General features: G+C 43.4%; 1 protein-coding gene across 1 annotated transcript in view; it reads right to left on the minus strand.

The window, feature by feature from the left end:
* Positions 1-14,097, minus strand: part of LOC109932135 (teneurin-3) — a 793,882-nt gene that overhangs the window by 230,372 nt on the left and 549,413 nt on the right. Inside the window, exon 7 of the mRNA XM_048594011.1 lies at positions 8,909-9,146. Within this exon, the coding sequence (XP_048449968.1) occupies positions 8,909-9,146 (238 nt within the window). The remainder of the gene's footprint in view (positions 1-8,908; positions 9,147-14,097) is intronic.

The raw sequence follows: 14,097 nt of genomic DNA on the forward strand, positions 1-14,097 counted from the left end.
ATTTGTGACACAATGCTTCTTATGTCCCAAATATAGTCATTACACTGCCAGATTTGATAGGTTATGTCACTCACTGTTGTTGCTGGTCAGCCTAAACCTATTGCTTTATAAAAATGACATTACGTTGCTTTCAGAGAGCATCTGGAACACATGGACTCACATATAAATGTCGACAATGTGGTACACTGACACTAAATTGACGAAGCAACGTAAGCAGCCATTAAGTACATGTTTCCCTTTCTTTTTCAGCTAACCTGTACAAACTATTTACTGCAAAATAACCCATTGATCACCTGAACAATGCCTACAGGTTAAAATGGAAATGGTTCCATTTCAGAGGGGAAAACAAAGAAACCAGGGAGATTTGACCACAGTGCTCCATCAGATGAACATAAACGAGCGACATCTTGTTTTTTAATGATGTATGATGCAGAGTTGGTTGATTATTTGTGCTTTGTTTTCAATGAGGCATTTTATTTTAGAGACCTTAAAGAATTAAAAATTGCGGTTTGAGCTTATGAGTTAATAATGAGTGGGATAGTCAGTGAAAGTTATGAGAGGACTCACACCTCTTTCAAAGAACCATGCACCCTGCTGTATTGCCCTGAGGAAATATGGTTTGACTTGGTGTCAGGTTACCATGAATTTAGGTGCAAGCCGAAAGTTTTGTGAATATTGCCTCGACTGATTTGACCTTCCAGCTTTCCTGTTTTAGATGACATAATTTCAGAAACCTTTCCAGACAGCTGCGTGACAATTATCAGCTCTCCCTGTGGTGACTCAAAATTATGTTAGTGATGGCCCTATGAAGAGCCTTTCTTTCAGTTCATTATCCTACTCTCCAGATTATCTGCCCCTGTCTCTTGAAAACAATGAATTCTACTGGAATACAGGCTCACGACTGCCAAATGGCTATTCGTGGTGAGGGATGTCTTGTTTGTGTTGACAAACTATTTAATATTGGGAGGCATCAGAGAAATAACTGATGCTTTCTCCAACATATACAAAAATATGCTTTCCAACAAGTGAGATAAGGAATATTTTCTTTCAGTAAGTTGTTAACTGGAATGTACTGCCTGAAAAATAGGTGGAAGGAAATGCAACAATAACTTTTAAAAGTATATTATAACTAACTGAACATGGAGAATTGCAGGGCTATGAAGAAACAGGGTGTGAGTGAGACTATTTGGGAAGCTTTCCAAAGAGTTGGTACTGATACTGGTACTGGGCCAAATGGCTGCCTTCTATCTTTTCATTATAATAATTGATGGATGAATGGGTGGCACGGTGACTGACTGGTTAGCACTGCTACCTCACAACATGAGGGATGTGGGTTCGATTCCACCCTCTGGCAACTGTCCGTGTGGAGTTTGCATGTTCTCCCTGTGTCTGTGTGGGTTTCCCCCAGGTGCTCTGGGTTTCATCCCACAGTCCAAAAATGTGCAAGTGAGGTGGATTAGCCATGGAAAGTGCAGGAATGAGGTGGGTGTGGGTGGGATGCTCTTCAGAGCGTCGGTATGGACTTGATGGGTCAAATGGCCTGCTTCCACACCGTCGGGGTTCTATGATTTCCTCTGTCTATCAAAAGGTTTTATGGAAAATTCGGTACATTTTCAAACTTGGTCAGACAGTTCATGATGATATCCCCAGTGTTCTACGTTCCAACATCCAAGTATAGTTTAGGGTTCAACCAGGTTTACTGAAGTATAAGCTCCTCCTTGCCCCAGCTCAGACTAACTAATTTCAATGCTGACTGAATCTGGCACCTTCCCACCTACATTACTCAGTCCCCACACCACCGCAACAGAAATTGGTGTCAAGATTTCACTCGGAGGTATGGGGGACTTGAGCCCCATTGCTCAAAAGGAATGAGATTAAAGCTTAATTCAGCATCGCAGTACATCAATGGAAGGGTGTGGAACTAACTCTGATTTTCCACAGGACACTCTCCAGCTGCTCAATTCATATACAAAAACTGTTCAGTGCACAGCATTCCTCTATTATTTGTTTTTAAATGTGCATTAACATCTATGTAGTGTACAAATTAATATAGTTCAAACACTGACAGAAAATGTTAGATTTTACTCCCAGGCAATGATCTGGCAAAGAAGGTCCCTGCTCATCACAGAACATTGAAGTGTGTCTATTTTAACGCAAGAAATGTCAGGAATAAGAGTGATGAAGTTAGAGCATGGATCAGTACTTGGAACTACGATGTTGTGGCCATTACGGAGACTTAGATAACACAGGGGCAGGAATGGTTATTGGATGTTCCGGGGTATAGGTTTTGCAAAAGAAATAGGGAGAGAGGTGAAAGAGATGGGGGAGTGGCATTGCTAATCAGGGATGGTATCACAGCTACAGAAAAGGAGGTCGTGGAGGAGGGTTTGTCTGCTGAGTCAGTATGGGTGAAAGGAGCAGCCACTTTATTGGGAGTTTTCTATTGATCCCCCAACAGCAACAGAGACACTGGGGAACAGATTGGGAGGCAGATTTTGGAAAGAAGGAGAAGTAATAGGGTTGTTGTTATGGGTGACTTCAACTTCCCTAATATCAACTGGAACCTCCTAAGTGCAAACAGTTTGGACGGAGCAGATTTTGTCAGGTGTGTCCAGGAAGGATTTCTGACTCAATATGTAGATAGGCTGACAGAGGAGAAGCCAGAAATGAACTTCACGAGGGGGCATAATTTTAAGGTGAATGGAGGAAGGTATAGGGGAGATGTCAGAGGTAGGTTCTTCACACAGAGAGTGGTGAGTGCTTGGAATGCACTGCCAGCAGTGGTAGTGGAGTCAGATACATTCGGGACAGTTAAGCGACTCTTGGATAGGCACATGGATGATACTAAAATGTAGGGTATGCAGGTTAGTTTGATCTTAGAGTCGGATAAGAGGTCAGCACTGTGCTATATTGTTCTATGTTCTGTGTAATATTTGAAACGGAGATCAGAGAGTCACTTGGTCGTACACAATTTGAGTAAAGTTGGAAAAAGGGCGCATGCTGACAAAACTTTTCATCTTGCATTCATCAGGAAACAATTTTAAGAATACCAAATCTCAAAGGCAATTTATACAGCATGAGAAATGGGCACTGACTGGCTGGCAAGAGGACTCTGACTGGCTTTGTACTGACAGAGAATGTGCCAAGGAACAGTCACCCTACGTTTTTCATTAAATTCAAAAAAGGCAGGGTATTTCTGTTTGGTCGAGACATGGCATGTGAAAGGCACCAGGAAATAATGTGGCCTCAAAAAGTTGCTAAAGTTTAAAGGTGCAATGCCTGGATATAAATATATTCCTTTCTGCCTGCAGAGTTCTGGGCCCTCTCCATGAATGTACACAGCTTCTAGCAACAGGAAGAGAGTCTGACTGATAACCTTAAATTGATTGTTCGTGTATTTTTTGATACTTGCTTACTGAAGGACCAGCATCCAGTGCTTTAGTTCCTCTATTAAACCATTTCTAGTGCCACTCCAAGAGGCTCTGGAATGGGGCATTTGCTCTTTGTGAGTATCACATGATTGGGAAAGGAATGAAATAATTAACACGGAGTGTGTAGAATAGACCAAAACAAGTCAATTCTGCTAAATGAAAGGATACCCGGATGAATCATCAATGATTTTTTTTTCTGACTGGTTTCCACATTGGTTAGTGTGTGAAAATCCCAGTTAATTGCTTTTTTTTTAATGGAGATGGCAAACAGACAATATATACACATGATACATTTTAATTTCCCTGTAATTTTGTTTTGGAACTGTTAAATAATTGCCTTACAATAAATGCAAGGCTGTTAATTCCCTTGTAATCATGCTTGAAAACTGCTAAATAGTTCTCATATTCCCTCCTGTGAATCCTATTAGGCAGTTCTGCCATCAAAAAGACTGAATAATATACAACCAATGTAATTTTGGCTACACTAATTTTCTTTCATTAAACTCATTGCAAATAGTCAAATACGTGTTTTAAGAATGAACTGCCTGTTATTCAGTCCCAGGGCTCAGATGTAGACTGCCCATCTGAATTTCGTAGATTGAATTAGCCCCTGTACTGCTCACTCCCAGACACTCATAATTACTTGGGTCAGGTGTGACCAGTGCAGTCAACATGGAACTGCTTGTAAAGGGATGCAGTGAGAAAGGAATACAAGCAGCTTCATGTACAACGTGGTCAACTCTCCATTTCCTTCCCGGAAATTTGTGAAATTGGAGGTGAAGGGTCAAGCTCACAAAGTGGGACACCAATAGGTGGACTAATGGGGATGGAAGAGGTAGAATTAGTCGCTCAGTGATGGGTGAAGTTCGAAGGAAGTCAGGAACACTGGGTGATGGTGTGCCAGGGATTAAAGCTGGAAGGCCTCCCTGGCCTCTGAAAAGGCTCAGTGAGTTGGTGAATTGTGATTTTAAGACACCCAGATTACCAGGAGATGGAAGAATGTGCATAGTTGTAGATTGGGAGGAATATTGAGCAAAGAAGCAAATGGCAAGTGGGAAAGAGATGTTGGAAACAAGGAGGGAAAAGAAATATCATCAGTCAGATGACAAATTATAAAAGAATGCTTGCAATAAGCAGAAAAACACTGAAAGGTGGCAGGTTGCTTTGAAGGCATCGTCTTCCTGCAACAGCCTTTTGCATCTTGTGCATTACGTGTGACAGAATTTGCCCTTTTATTCTTGGCCATTAAATAATCATTTGGGTTGGGCACATGGAGGAAAATTGGACAGTGAGCACTGAAATGAAACACTTAAATTAATGGACAGAAAATCAGATGGGCTCAGTCAGAGGTTCAAAACCTTCCGCGAATGATTTCTCCATTCAGCCCTGGGGATTATTTAATGGCAAGGCATTAAATTGAAAATCTGCTTTGGTGCATGTCTTTAAGGCCTTTTACAGGAAATCAATTATTCGCATATTAACCCATTGGTGCTCAAAATGTTCGCTCAAATCAAAAAGCAGAGGTTATCCAAAATTTCAACAGGGTGACCGTGGTCCCTGCTGTGGTCCTGGGTTAATTCTGGGTACAGACATGAGGAGCCAAGTAGCCTATTTCTGTGCTGTAAATTTTCCACAGTTCTACGTTGGGAATTGGCAGATCTTAAACAGGTGAGAGAGTCGGGAAGGTCTGGATTCAAAATCGCCCTGTGTCATATAATGTCTAAATAAATAGGTTGACTAAAAATAATTGGCTTTTGTTAGTGGTGGGAATTTGTGTGTGTGATGCTCATCTACACATATGTGTAGGCTGTGCTGTGGTTGTGATGCCTCTTGTGCAAATAAAAGGTCTTGCCGACCTACAGTGACTGCCGTGTATGTGAGGCACAGCTAATGAGATATTCAATGCTGCTGAACCCTGGAGAGCTGCAACACATCTTCAGCCAGACACTTCAGGAAGAGAAAGAGCAGAAGAGGGAAATAAAATTAACTAAGAAAAACAATACTTTAATAACGTAGAAAGCAAGGCGTCCTACAATCTGAGCTTCTGTACTGGAATGCTAAATAGACTGCAGTATTGCCTTCTGTGACTTGCTGTGTAATTTTGCTTTATAGCATTCCTGTGAAGTGCCTTGGGACTTTTCATTGCTTCTAAGGCACGATACAAAGGGTATAAATTGTCATTCTTAACCCCTTTCACCCTGTGCCCATGACAGCAGGCTGCAGTTCAATTGCTAAGATTATTCTGTCAGTTAGAAGTAACGCTGCCTATTTACTGCCCCAAATTATAGGCAGTCCTCCATCCATAACTGACTCTCAGACTTTTTCTTCCCTCTCTGTTAAAACCTAAATAAGACCAGTCAGAAACTCAACAATTCAAAATGTACATATTTCATTTAACAGACACTGAGAAAGCTGTGGCTGAATTCTGTTGTTATAAAGAAAGCCAGCAGTTCTTCTCCTGAAGTGTCTCAATTTGCAAGAAAAAAGTCACAACCGGTTTTAGAGACACTTTCAAATAACAATGGTTCATTGCTGATTGACCTCCCTGTCTCGAGGATCTTCATTACAATTTTCATTGCATGCAGTCAGAAAGGTTCATCTTTGTTTAAAAAGGGAGCAAGGGATAGACCAAATAATTACAGGCCAGTTAGTCTGACCTTAGTACTGGGCAAATTATTGGAATCAATTCTGAAAGACAGGATAACATGCCCCTTGGAAAGGTGTGAATTAATCACGGTTAGTCAGCATTGATTTGTGAAGGGAAGAATGTGCCTAACTTGAGCAAATATTTTGATGAAGTAACAAGGAGGACAGATGAGGGTAGTGCAGTTGAGGTGGTCTACATGAATTTTAGCAAAGCACAAACTTGTGAATGGCAGATTTGTTTAAAAACGAAAGGCCCCTGAGATCCAGGGAAATTTAACAAACTGGATACAAGATTTGTTCGGTGTAAGGGAATGAAGGATAATTGTTGACTGGTGTTTTTGTGACTGGAAAGCTATTTCCAGTGGGGTTTCACAAGGCTCACAAACAAGTCCCTGCTTATTGTGGCATATATTAACGACTTGGGCATAGTTGCTGGTCATGACCAACAAGGGTGAATATGACACACAATTTGGCTGCATGACTGACAATGAGGAGGGTAGCAGTGTATTGCTGGAAGATATCAGTGGACTGGGCAGCTGGAGAGAAAAGTAGCAGATGGAATTTAACTTGAAGAAACATTTGGGCAACACAGTGGCACAGCGGTTAGCACTACTGCCTCACAATGCCAGGGGCCCAAGTTCAATTCCAGGCTTGGGTCACTGTCTGTATGAAGTTTGCATGTTCTCCTTGTACCTGGGTGCTCCGGTTTCCCACCCCCGTCCAAAGATGTGCAGGTTAGGTGGGCTGGCCATGCTAAATTGCCTGTAGTGTCCGGGGATGTATAGGCTAGCTGTGTTAACTATGGGAAATGCAATCTTATGGGGATCGAGTTGGGGCTGTGTCTGGGTGGGATGCTCTTCAAAGGGTCGTTGCAGACTTCTTGGCCCAAATGGCCTATTGCACTGTAGTGATTCTACATGCATTTAGGGAGGTCAAAAAGAGCAAAGGGACACAGTTAATTGGAGAATACTAAGACGTGGGTATGGACCTTGCTAGGCATTTTTAAATTCATTCATGGGATGAAGGCATCACTAGCTAGGCCAGCATTTATTGCCCATTCCTAATAACCCAGAGGGCACTTAAGAGTAACCCACATTGCTGAGGTCCGGAGTCACATGAAGGTCAAACAAGGAATGGGCAGCAGTTTCCTTCGCTAAAGGATATTAGTGAACCAGATGGGTTTTCTAATAATTGTCATTGGATTCATAGTCATCGTTAGACTCCTAATTCTAGATTTTTTCTCCCTATTCAAATTCAACCATTTGTCGTGATGGGATTTGAACCTCAGTGCCCAGAACATTACCTGGGTCACTGAATTAACAGATAATATCACTAGCCATCGCCTCCCTACAACGTTCCTACATCCCTGCAGGTAGCAAATTAAGTCAATCAGGTGGTTGTGAAGGCAAATTGAATTCTTTCCTTTTTTGGCCGAAGCATAGTAGATGACAGAAATGCTGGAACCGTATAAACCATTGGTTAGGTCATCAACCTGACTAGGGTATGCAGTTCTGGTCACTCCATGATGGAAAATGATGTGATTGTGCTAAAGAGGCGACAGAGGAGATTTGCACCAACATTCCCAGGACCAGAAAAATACAGCAATGATGAAAGGTCTGATAGGCTGGGTTTGTTTTCCATTGATGATGGGAGGGAAATTTGACAGGGATGTTTCAAAATTGCGAGGGGCATGCATAAAGGAGACGGGATTGGCCTATTTAGCTCAGCAAGGCTGTCAGTGACTCGGTGGCATGGATTTAAAACAATTGGGAGCAAGATTAGTGAGGAGAGGAGGAAAATATTCTTTTACTCAGAAGGTGGTGGGGGTGTGATACTTGTTGCCTGAAATGAAACCCTCGATAAATATAAAGAAGCTGCCTGGAAACGAGGCTGAAGTTTCACAACCTGCAGGGTTAGTGGTCAAATGATGGAATGTGGGATTCGACTGGGTGACTCATTTTGCAGCTGGCAAGTTGACGCCTTTTAGATTAAAATAAACAACTGCGGCTGCTGGTAATCTGAAATTAAAGTAAAAATTGCTGAAGAAACTCAGCAGATTTTACAGCATCTTCAGAAGGGTCACTGGACTCAAAAAGTTAACTCTGCTTTCTCTTCATCGATGCTGCAAGACCTGCTGAGTTTCTCCAGTGCTTCTGGCCTCTTTCTGCCTTCAATAATTGTGTGATTCTAAAAGGCATAGGTCAAGCAACCAAGAATATTGTTGTTCAACAGTACCAAGAAATGAAATTAAAAATCCCAATTTTGTCATTTTCTGGTAAATCTGTGACTGTAATGTTCAGTGAGGTGCACAAATGGCAATAACGCCAGTGAGTAGTGATAGAGGAATCTGTTCCTTGTGTGCGAGTGAGGATAACTGCAAAACATTAACTTAATTAAAGCAGCAATGACATTTTATTTTGGAAGGCAATGTATGAAGCATTAGGGAGAGAAGCAGATAAATGGAGTTAGGATGCAGATCTAACTGAATGGCGGAAGACGCCTGTTCGTTGTCTCCTCCTGTAAATCATCCCACAACGAAATCAAGTCTCCTGACACAGTGACAGAACAGCACACATGCTGAGAACGTGGGACTAGCATCCTGCCAAAGTGAAAAGGAGACACATTCCTGGTTAGCAGCGGGGCCTAGTGTTAGGACGTTCCCCAGAACCCCAGCTAAGCAGCGCCATCGTGAAACAAAAGGAAAGCCTTTGGCTGGCGCGCAGTGGATTCTCCCATTCCGGGCTTGTCAGAACGCTACGCCCTTGCCTTGTTCAAAACGACGGGATCCCCCAACCGGTAGCGCGGCGCATACGCTGGTTCCGCGTGGGTACCTGGTCTCCAGTGGCACATTGCTGCCGAGAACCCAGCTGTCCTGCAGCTGAACAGATTCTGGCGTGGTGGGCAGCTCGCTGGGTAGGACGGCCGCGGGGGCCGGACTCTGGTTCCTCCTCTGGCTCAGCGAGTTCCTGTTGAGCGAGGTGATGGAAGGGTGCTGCTGGCTCAGATGCTGCTTGTGCACAGCGGGCACCGGCTGTAACGTCGACTGGCTCTGCTGGGCGGGAGGTTGCTCTGAAAGGAGAAGACAGAGAGCGGGTGGGGATGAAGAGGAGGAAGAGAAAATTCCAAAAACGTCAGTGCATTTCCAACTTTTGTTGGCTGCAGTTCCTGGAATGAATGAGGGAGCATGACTGGGAATGACTCCCTTGTTCGTCACAGTCCCATTGTGTTAACACTGATTCTCAATGAGCACATGAAAGTTAGGTCAGAGCCAGCTGTTAAGTCAAGCTGCAAAGGTGTTGTTACTAATCACATGCGGCAAATTTATAGCATGAGACAACCGAGTGCCAAATTTGCTCATTTATCAATCAATGCAGTGCAGGAAGCTATTCGGCCCTCCATTCCTCTGCTGTCTCACTGAAAGAGATTTGCATTTAGTTCTGCAACCCTTGCTGTTTCCTCATTGTCCTGCAAATGTTTTCCTTCACAAGTACTCACCCAACTCCCTCTTGGAAGTTACCACTGCATAATCGCCAAGGTCTTTTCCCCAGGGTAGGAGAGTCCAGAATTAAAAGGACGTAGGTTTAACGTGAGAAGGTAAAGATCTAAAAGGGTCCTGCAGGGCAACATTTTGACTCAGAAGGTGGTGAGTACATGGAATGAGCTGTCAGAGGAAGTGGGAGAGGGAGAGGTGGGTACAGTTACACCATTTAAAAGACATTTGGACAGGTACATGGATACAAAAGGTTTAGAGGGATATAGGCCAAACACAGGCAAATAGGACAAGTTCAGTTGAGGAAACCTGGTCAGCATGAACAAGATGGACTGAAGGGTTTGCTTCTGTGCTGTATGACTCTGACTCTATGCCTCCACCCCCTTGAAGGAAGTGCGTTTTGAATCGTGAGTACATGCTTTGCCAAGAAGTTTTCACCTCTCTGCCTGCCAATAGTACTCTTAACCCCAATTCCTGTGGAACCCAGCCAGACCTCCTCATGCTGTGCCAGTTTTTTGAAACCTGCACTGAGCCATTTCAAAGGAGATACGGAGGCCTGGTCCTTACAGCAGTGACTGGACTAGAAACTACAATGAAAGACTTTGCACCTCTCCTGATGGTAATCAAATTCTTTGGCACAGTTGTACTTTGTGTCTCCTCTGAGCCATTTTGGCTGATGTGGTTCAAAAGCGCTAGGGTTTTTAAACAAAAGAAAACTGAAATCAATAAATTTAAGTAAAAAGGCAAGGTGAAAAAGTAAGTCACGTTTCCTGATTTTTGGACAGCATACCTGTGAGGGACTGAGGCCGAGTAGGGCAGCGAAGACATACATTTCCATGTGTACTGAGTAGAATGCTTTAATACAGTTTTGGCAACTTGTGGGGCATTCACTTGTTGAGCACACTCTATCGTGTTGCCTGCATTGTGTTGCAATAGAACACATTTCACAGTGTGAGGAGAAGTATTCAACACACGCGCACTCCATTTGGCAGAAACCCATTCTATGGAGCAGATGTTCTTTCGTGCCCATTTTACAGACTGTAGCACATGCTGATTATTGCACTGAAAACATCATGTACCTAATGACCATTAAATCCATTAGGCTACCCTTTTCCTTAACTCTCACTGCACAGTTTTTTTTTGACTTTGCAGGAGGCACACGCTGGGACACCCGCCTTGGAACTGGAGGACCTCCTCCAAGCAGTTAGTAGCGTCTCCATTACTTACACGGCTGCTTCTTGTTTAATACGCAACCAAGCTGCCAAGAGAGGCTTCGCTTGAGGTCTCATTTCTCTGTGCAGCTTCAAAAGGGCACTATCAATTAGAGGGTTTGTACGTTGGCTCACTCCCTGAAATAGCTGACTTTAGACTGGCTGTTGCTATGTTAAGTTTACTCTGCATTCAAAACCGTTGTTGCCCACTGGACAGATTTTACAATCCAAGCATTTGCACTTGTACATTAAACAATACAATGGCTGAGGTGGAAATATCACATCTCTGGCTACAGAAATGACGGCATTATTTAATTTTCTACCACAGTGTGAATTCTTGCATCTTTGTAGTGAGGGTGAATCCATCCTAGGCAGCAGTGCATAACCGAGGTAATTTAGGAATAGGCAGCCTGTTTTACACCGTGCTGAGATAACAGAGTGGAAGCAGGACTGGGGTCTGAAAGGGACTGTTTTGAATTCACTGCCCATGTTAAGTGTCATCACTGTTCCCCACCCAACATCTGGTAACGCCGAAAGGTCAGTGAATCTACTCAATGCACCACTTATGGAGCACAGTCAATGCGGATACTGACCCAATAAAACGGTCTTACAGAAAAAAGTTAGACAGATTAAAGTGTCTGCTTAAGAAGCAATTTGCTTTTGTATATTAAAAGTCACCACATAAGCAAAATTTGTTGATATATTGATGTATGAGCGTTGTCTGACATTACATTGAAAGGTGCTATTGGAGCTTCATTTTGTTCCATCAAGTGGAACGTGTTGAAGCAGAAACCTGTAGGATACACAACAAGCATTGGAAATTACTGGAACCAATTCCTAAATCTTGGTAAAACCGAAAGAACTGCGGATGCTGTGAATCAGGAACAAAAACAAAGTTGCTGGAAAAGCCCAGCAGGTCTGGCAGCATCTGTGAAGGTAAGAACAGAGTTAACATTTCAGGTCCGGTAGCCATTCCTCAGAAACGATGGCGGCTGGGAAAGCGTCAGTTTATATGCGGAAAACAGGGAGGTGGATGGGGTAGGGAGTAAACGATTAGTGACTATTCGTGACTACACACCACCTGTTGTTAGTCACTAAGAGTTCCCATTAACAACTATTCACCCTCCCAGCCTGATCATTATCAACCCTTTGTCTATCCAACTGCTCTTCTTTCTCTTTAGGCTCTATCCTATCATTTACTCCGTACCCCACCCACCTCCCTTTTTTCTGCATATAAACTGACGTTTTCCCAGCCACCATCAGTTCTGCTGAACTTTTCCAGCAACTTTGTTTTTGTTCCTAAGTCTTGGAGACTGACAGAATCATGGAAGGGTCACAGCTGACAAGGATGCTATTCAGCCAGTTAAATCTTTGCTGGACATCTGAGGGAGCAATTCACTGAATGCCACTCTCCTACAGCCCTGCAAATCTTCCCTTTTCAGATCATGATCCAATCCCCTTTTGAAAACCTCAATTGACACTGTGTCCAGTCCACAACAGGCAGTGCATTCCAAGTCCTAACCACTCCCTGGGTGAAATAGAATTTTCATCACTTTTGGCAATTACCTTAAAGCTGTGCTCTCTGGCTCTTGACCCTTCCATGATTGGTAATAGTTTCTTATTATCTACTCAGTACAGATTCCCCATGATTTGAATACCTCTATCAAATCTCCTCTCTGCCTTCTCTTCTCCAAGGAGAACAATCCTAATTCCCCCAATCTATCTATGTATCTGAAGTTCCTTATCTCTGGAACCATTCATAGAGTCATACAGCACTGAAACAGACCTTTTGGTCCAACCAGTCCATGTGATCCATGTTCCCAAACTAAATTAGTCCCACTTGCCTGCGATGTTTGGCCCATATCTCTCCAAACCGTTCTTATTCATGTACTTATCAAAATGTCTTTTAAATGTTGTAACTGGACCCACATTCCATCACTTCCTCTGGCAGTTCATTCCACATACGAACCACTCTCTGGTGTAAAAAAATGGTCCCTCATATCCTTTCTAAAACTTTCTCCCCCTAGTTTTGACCTCCCCTACTGAAGAGAAAAGACACTTGCTACTCACCTTATCTGCACCCCTCATGATTTTACAAACCTCTGTAAGGTCACCACCACTCTCCAGTGAAAAAAGTCCCAGCCTATTTTTATACCTCAAACTCTCCATTCATGCCAACAGCCTGGTAAATCTTTTCTGAACCCTCTCGAATTCAATAAAATCCCTTTCGACAGGAGGGTGACCCAAACTGCACACAATACTCCAGAAGAGGCCTCACCAATGTGCTGTACAACCTCAACATGACATCCTGACCTTAATTCTCAAAGGTCTGTGCAATGAAGGCAAGGATGCTAACCACCTTCTGCACTTTCCATAATGACTTCACATCCTTCTTAACGTGTGGTGTTTAGAGCCACAGCTGAGGCCAAACCAGCGTTTTAGCTCCATAGATTAATAACCCAAAAATACATCACAGTGCAAACCATTCACAGATGGAGCTATACGTCCTATCAGATTTCTTAAGGAGATACGTCAAAGGGCATAGGTTGGGCTGCCATTCTACAGGGTGATCCATTGCTGCTCCTCCCCACAGGAAGGCAGGGAGGGCTTTGTTGCTCTTCATGCACGGGACAAGGACATGACTGGCTAGGCCAGCATTTATTGCCCTTTCCTAATTACCCAGATGGCAGTTAAGAGTCAACCACATTGCGATGGTTCTGGAATCACATGTAGGCCAGACCGTGTAAGAATGGCAGTTTCGTTCCCTGAAGGGCATTAGTGAATTAGATGGGTTTTTTTTTCCTGACAATCAGCAATGGATTAATAGTCCTCATTAGACTCCTAATTCCAGATTTCATTAAATTCAAATCCCATTGTTGGCCGTGGCGAGATTCAAACCTGGGTCCTCAGAACATTAACTGAGTCTCTGGATTGACAGTCCATTAACAATACCACAAGGTCATCACTTCCCCTTAACCATTAGGTCTGCCTCGAGTTCTGGACCCCTCCATCTGCCACCAGCCAGCTACTTACTATCATCCAAGCTGGACCCTGTTTCCTGTGGGAGGCTGATGTGTAAAATTCTCATCATCCCTCTTGAATTGCCTCTGTAAGTGGCTCACAGTGAGCTGGACTGACTACCAACCATGTGTAGACAGACCTGTTGCCTGTTCCCCATCTTCAATGCATCCCCGCATGGTTGGGAAAAATTTCCTGCAGGTGGGACATAGCTGGGAAACAGGTGATTCTGTGATGCTGTTTGTCAGGCCTATTCTGCTCCCATTCGCCTCCTATTCTGACCGTGGCAGGAACTGAAAAT

The sequence above is a fragment of the Rhincodon typus genome, chromosome 3 (assembly GCF_021869965.1).
Source record: "Rhincodon typus isolate 14 chromosome 3, sRhiTyp1.1, whole genome shotgun sequence".
NCBI classification, from domain to species: domain Eukaryota; kingdom Metazoa; phylum Chordata; class Chondrichthyes; order Orectolobiformes; family Rhincodontidae; genus Rhincodon; species Rhincodon typus.